Below are 6,799 nucleotides of genomic sequence, written 5' to 3'. Positions count from 1 at the left end.
TACAAACTTGATTGTAACAAATCTTTCCAATATCTAAATCAATGCAATCATTGTATAACACTCGTGAATTGTGTCCCATTGATTTATTAATTGTGTGTACTTGAAGCAAAGTATATATAGTCCACTGACTCCACTCCTGTTCAGTGTATATGATAACTACTTAACATTTGAGTCTGAACCTGTCAACCAATTTACGTGAAATATGAACAAATTTGATGTTTAATGCCAAACGAATTCTATATTGAATTACTGTTCCTGGATTGTCGTTGAACGCATAAAATAACTTCTATTCAATGCTTCTATAATGGACGTCTTGTTCAATAAATGCAGTACAGATGAACATGACTGCAATACGTCTTTGTTAATGAAAGTATGTATTCTGAATGGACGAGGTGCCCTATAAAAGGAGTCACTCTACTTACATGGGTTCTTCCCAGGCTGGCGCTGAACCCAGGCACCAGCACTGGAATGACTGAATGATGGTGAACTTATCGACATGTTGAAGGAAATCTGGAATTTCGGTGCTGCAGCCCGCCACTATGGAGTCAACATCCAATATTTGTTTCATCAAGAAAGAACAGGCGATAGTTATTAAAAAAACGACTGCCAACGCAATTTCCATGACGGCCAAGAAAATGATTAAGATTCCTGCTGGTTCTTGAACAATGGCATTCAAAACCTGAACACGAGCGACATCATAGCTAACATAGCGAATTGCGTGGACCCCTCTTAATAAGTTATAGAACTGTTGAATTTATCACTATACTTATAACCTACAAATGACAAACTTTACAGCTCACTTCGCACTTGTATAAAATAACGTTTTACAAGTTCGCACTTTCATTGTCTCGACTTCAGTGACATTCAACGACTGCCCATATCTCGTTGAGGAAAAAAACGCTGATGAATGAAACAATTTAATGATTCATTAATGTAGGTATGACCTGCAGGCAACCAGAAACAAGCTGGTCAATTTTACTATATGCATCCAATTTTTTATTGATTGAGCCTCGTACAAGTTTTGTTCTACAATGCAATTGAGTTCAATTTATTTCACATAGTATCAAGGCTAAAATTATCATTATCTTACAATTAACCTATCATCTTAGGAGATCATATATATTAATATACATAAAATTAGCAGTTACACTTCATTAATCGTATAAAATTTAACATACTATAAAAATTAAGGCAACTTTGTGCCCTATTCATCATTTATAAATCAAGTTCTGACACTTCTAAGAGGAAGTGTTTCACAACCAAGATGGCGTCTGGAGTTCAAGTAGATAAAAATTATTGTAAGAACATTAATACCATTCCTAAATAATACATTAAATTAGAATAAAAGTATCGATTGAACAAGCAAAATAAATCGACAAAATTTGGCTGCAGAGTTATGTGTAAGGTTCTCGCAAACAGTGGTCTGCAGCCGAGAAAAAAGTTGATATAATTCACAATTTCTTTAACACATTGATGGGTGCAGTGAGGAAACTTATTTCCCTGTATATGGTTAGAAAGAAGATAAATACTGATATAGATGAGTTTCATCGGTACATTGATATTGGCCCAGAACTACTTCTCTAGGGGATGCATGATCAGTATATGCCTCTTTAGATCACTGCTGCTCACACAGGAATAACTACACAGCATACAGCGAGAAGGTTTCTCCTCTGAGTGCCTATACTGAACATGCCTCCTGAGATTAGATTTAATAGCACATGAATAACTGCACTGTGAGCACTTGTGAGGTTTTTCCTCTGAATGCTTTTGTAGAATATGTCTTCCTAGAAGGCTGCTAGTTACACAGGTGTGTTCACACATTGAGCAGCGAAATGGCCTCTCATATGTATGATGCGCACGAACATGATTCCTCATATATGTCTTAGATACACATGAATAGTCACACTCTGCGCAATTATAAGGCTTCTCAGTTGAATGTCGGGAAAAAACATGCTCTCTTAAAAGTTTTTTAGTCACGCAAGAATATTCACATTCTGAACAGTGATAAGGCTTCTCTGATGAGTGCCTGGAGAGAACATGGCTCCTAAGGCCGCTTTTTGAAGCACAAGAAAAATCGCATTCCATGCAACAAAAATGTTTCTGCACAGAATGCTTGGTAAGGATATGATAATTAAGATTTCGTTTTGAAGAACAAACATATTCACATTCAGTGCAGCAATGTTCCGTTTCTTCTGAATGTCTTGCACGAATATGTGCCTGAAGATTACGCTTTGAACTGCTGTGATATTCACATTCACCGCAGCAATATTCAGTTACTTCTGAATGTTTTGCACGAATATGTGCCTGAAGATTGCGTTTTGAACTGCTGCGGTATTCACATTCTTGGCATGAAAATTGATTTGAGGACGAGGGCGCATCTGCATGACACGTCTGCAGTTGAGTCTCAACTTTGGAGCTCAAAATCCCACCCTCGGATGGTGCAGGCATCGCCGTGTGCTGCTTGGAACTGGTTGCCGCTTCTTCAAATGTAGAGAGGCCCTCACTGGCAGTCTGAGGACAATGGCAACATTAGCCAAATCATTATTATTTTTTAATATTAATTTTTTTTAATTTTTTTAATATTTAGCTGATCATAGTGGTTGGCACTGAAGCATATCTAAAAGCAACATTGTGATAGCCAGACTACTCACCAGAATGCCAGGCAATGCATAGATGGGCGAGGCAGGTTGGTGACTGTCATCAGGAGTCTCAAGTTTACATTCTATCTTGACATCAGGAACTGTGATGTCATATTCAGTCTTGACATCACTACAGCTGGGGCTGGGAGGCTTGTAAGAACCAGCCTGATGGAACAGTAGTGAACATCATTATAATCTTCTAGAATAAAATAAGTGTGTGTGGACTAGAAAGGAAAGTTACACAAATCAAGCTATGGATTCATATAAACAGAACTACGGTTACAGCACAAATATTTCTGAGAATATTTGTGAGGGCAAATGGAGTGCATTCCAAGATGAAGATGACATGACATGTCAGTGCAATTTAAGAATACATTCAACAAAACATATCACAATAATTTGTTACATATTTGTTTTAGTTCCTGAGCATTGAAACAAAGTTTCCTCAGTTATGTTGTTTCATTCAAATATTTAAAAAAAAGTGATGAACACGCAGTAGGGGATCTTATTCCATCACCTGCCATATTTATTTATGAAGCAGCCTTTGCAAATCCACTGCTTGGCAGGTTTCAAATAAATCAAGTCTTTATCATGCAAGAAAATTTTCTTTAATATCAAATATATTTATGTTTTAATCAATAAATTTGTCTCAGAACCTTATAGCCAAAGAAACTTGATGTGCCATTTAATTGTACAGCTAGAGAACAGTAGCTTGCTTTTAATATTTATTTAAAGGCATATACCTATTACACAACAACTACTGTCAAAATTACTGTTACGTATAGGTATATTGTTATCATTATACTCCTAATTAAATATTGTTAACAGTGGTGTGTGGTTTAGGCAGCTCTGCAGTAAATTTTTTTGGTTTCTGGTATCATTTTTAGAACTGTGTCTACTGTATCTTCAAGAATTTTACATACTTTATTCATTCGCCCAAAATAATTTATTATTCTTTTTAGTTCAAAGGTTAGAACAGTAAGATTTAGATGGCGTGCAGAGTAATTTATTGTAATATGCTGCTGTAACAAAGAATGCTGTCAGATCTTGTGTTCACAAAGTCAAGATGCATCAACCATCCTCACTGCCTACATGTTATATACCTTCCTAGTATCTTTGTCCTACATGGCAAGGCATTCCCTGTGTTGATATTGCATTTACACATTTTAGAGACTTTTTAATATCAGTCTTTTTGTTCTGTCGTAATGATGAAAGGAGATCGTAATAGTTAGTAGAACCAGTACTAAGGTTTCATTTTATCTTTTCCACCAAAGTCATGTAAATTTATTTAGTTTAGTTTAATTATAATATAAACTAGTTAGTGTAAAGCTGAGGAGTTATTTTATTTGCTATTCCACACCAGTAACAATACTATTGCATGAATAGAGTACATTCAAACAGAAGAGATAAATTGCTCTTTATTTCCAATAAGCCACTAAGAGAGGAGCTCTGCTGTGCATAAAATAAAACAAATTAATTTATATTTGAGTAGAAATGCCATACAAAATCTTGGGAATTAATTTATTTAAAACCTTATTCAAAAAACAGAGGCAAATTAATTTTTCTTTATGTAAAGTCATTTGACTTTTAGATCCCCATTCATAACTCAATAAATTTTCCAACACAGTATTAGAAGACCAATTTTTGGCAGTCAATTTTTTTTGAAAAATTTATGAAATATTTATTCAGAGGGGAGAAATTTTACCTCTTCATCGTGACTCTCGGGTTCCTTCTTAATGGCAATGTTGTCTCCTACATCTTCACGCTCCTTCTTAATGTTGACAACCACCATTTCTTGCAGCAGAGATGAGTCACTGACCTCTTTACCTGAAAAAATTAGCATGTATCAACATCATAATGCATTATAACCATAAAATATCAACTCAAAACATAGGTACTAATTCAAAAACTTTTGCTTTCAGTCCTCACTATAAATCAATTCTATTCTTACTTGGGCACAAGAATTTTCACAATCTATACATATAGGAACAATGGTCAATAAATATTTTACGTAGCATAGAAAATTTACTGTTTTGGGTAAATTGTGCATGCAGCACTAGAATAATAAAATTTATTGTCAAACAGAATATTAGAATTTCTTGTAATCTTTAGAGTACCTACTACACTTGACATATTTATCACATTTTTGTAGATAGAGTAGTTATATAGAGGCATACCTTCTATTTTGATCTGACTGCACTGAGGTGACTCCATCATCAAGAAGTAATTGCAGTAAGTACAACTCTGTCCAATTATGAAAAACACAAAAAAAAGACAGATTAGTGTTAGCTGAATTTTTTGACAGACAATGTATTGATCCTTTTGCAGGATTGATTAACTTAATAATAATAAGATTACCAACTGGAAATTTCACATTCCTGACACTGACAGACATATATACCAGTACTACACTAAGTTTCTTTCTCCACTTGCATGGAATTTAGCTTTTAAATACGACACTTCTCTTTAACTTCACTTCTTGTTGTTTGTTTGTTCGTCTGCTACAAATCTTATAATCGATTTTTAACACACTTTTACATGGTCAATCAATCTGAAATTTTGCACACATGCGTTAAGTTGGAGACAAGGCATGAATCAATTGACACAATGAATAATTTTGGAAAATTCAATTTATTTTAATTTCAACAATAAAATGTTAAAATTAATTTTTTAATATTTGATAATAAAATTAGAAATTCATTACACATGAGTAACATTGGAAACACTGTATTCTTTAGAAGTGTTGTCTTTAAAAAGTAATTTTTAAATGCATATTATTTTGGAACAACTGTTGGCTTTTGATTGACAACTATTGACTTTTCAGAAACAACTGTTGACTTTTGATGAACAATTGTTGACTTTTGAGGAACAACTGCTGGCTTTTGATTGACAACTGTTGACTTTTGAGGAACAACAGCTGGCTTTTGATTGACAACTGTTGACATTTGATTGCCCACTGCTTGTCAACTTGACTGACCCTCTTTTGTTCCTTAATTCGTGTAGGTAGATGTTGAGATGCTGCACTTGGCGGCAAGATCTAATTGATTGTTACTATTCACTTTCCACTTAAAGCATTGCACAATTTTGTGTTCTTTGTACAATTTTTGTTTGGTGGCTGAGTTCAATTATATTTAAATTAATATTTTAGGCATTCTGCAGAAAAAGTGGCAATTTTTTTCACTTAAAAACTTGCAATGGAGTTTTTACAGGCAAATTAATATGTCTAATATCAGTTTTTTCTATTACTATAGAATAAGATTTAAAACAATTTGCAAATATTAAATGTAGCTTTTCATACTCTAAACAATAGTAAAATTCCTTCCAAGTACTAATTACTAAAATCTTATTGGTAACAAAAGTCAGTGAAAGTCATCATTTCTGAAAATTGATGAACTTCATCCATGGCTTTATTTACGGTATCTCTTTTATTAAGGGGAGCATCTATGCTAAAATGTATCTCGGCTATTTACAGATGGATCACTCTGAAACTTGGTACACATATGTAAAATGGAAAAAAAACTTGTATTTTGTTCATGTGAGTTTAAAAAGAAAATAAAAGAAAAAGTCAAATTCTTAGAAAACAGCCAAAAAATGGGATACTTTTGAAATCTGTCTCCTCCTAGGATTTTTAAGCTACAACATCGAGACACATATCATTTAATGCGTAAAAATCATATTTAAAAACTGATCTTTGTGGTTTTACAATTTTTTTTTTTGTGGGTGTGATTGCATTTTTTGCAAATTTTTTGGAAATTTTTCCATTTTGCCCCCACCACCCCTTTTTGCAGAATAAAATCCAAACTATAACGAAATTAGAATAATGCCTACATCATATTGTAGATCTTTTCTTTGCGCATCAAATGGTATATGTCTCATTGTTGTAACTTGAAAAATGTAGGAGATAGGTTTGCCGTGAGAGAGGTTTTCATGTTTTCAAATAGTTCAGTAGAGGCAAAAAACCACAATGCCCTATGTAAAGGCATGTAACGTAGCTTAGAAACCGAAAGTAAGCATTATCTCACTTCAAAGTCAGTCAGCAGTGCACTGTCTAAAGGAGTAATAAGGGACGGTTTAGAGCATTTTTTCTTAATAACTTCTTACCATGAAACATTTCATAACCAAGTTCGGGCTTGTTTTAAAAATCTTTGCAAGGGCTATCG

At 33.9% G+C, this 6,799-nt stretch overlaps 1 protein-coding gene across 1 annotated transcript; it reads right to left on the bottom strand.

The window, feature by feature from the left end:
- Positions 1-904: 904 nt before the first annotated feature.
- On the bottom strand, positions 905-5,122 carry LOC108671990 (zinc finger Y-chromosomal protein 2-like). The gene is made up of 4 exons (XM_018159601.2): positions 4,817-5,122; positions 4,345-4,466; positions 2,652-2,804; positions 905-2,511 (listed from the first exon to the last, which is right to left on the bottom strand). Exons 1-4 carry the CDS (start codon positions 4,854-4,856, stop codon positions 1,573-1,575), a joined length of 1,254 nt encoding a protein of 417 aa, XP_018015090.1. The 5' UTR covers positions 4,857-5,122; the 3' UTR covers positions 905-1,572.
- Positions 5,123-6,799: the final 1,677 nt, after the last annotated feature.

The sequence above is a fragment of the Hyalella azteca genome, unplaced genomic scaffold (assembly GCF_000764305.2).
Source record: "Hyalella azteca isolate HAZT.00-mixed unplaced genomic scaffold, Hazt_2.0.2 contig15295, whole genome shotgun sequence".
Classification (NCBI taxonomy): Eukaryota; Metazoa; Arthropoda; class Malacostraca; order Amphipoda; family Hyalellidae; genus Hyalella; species Hyalella azteca.
This window is presented reverse-complemented; position numbering and strand designations above follow the sequence as displayed.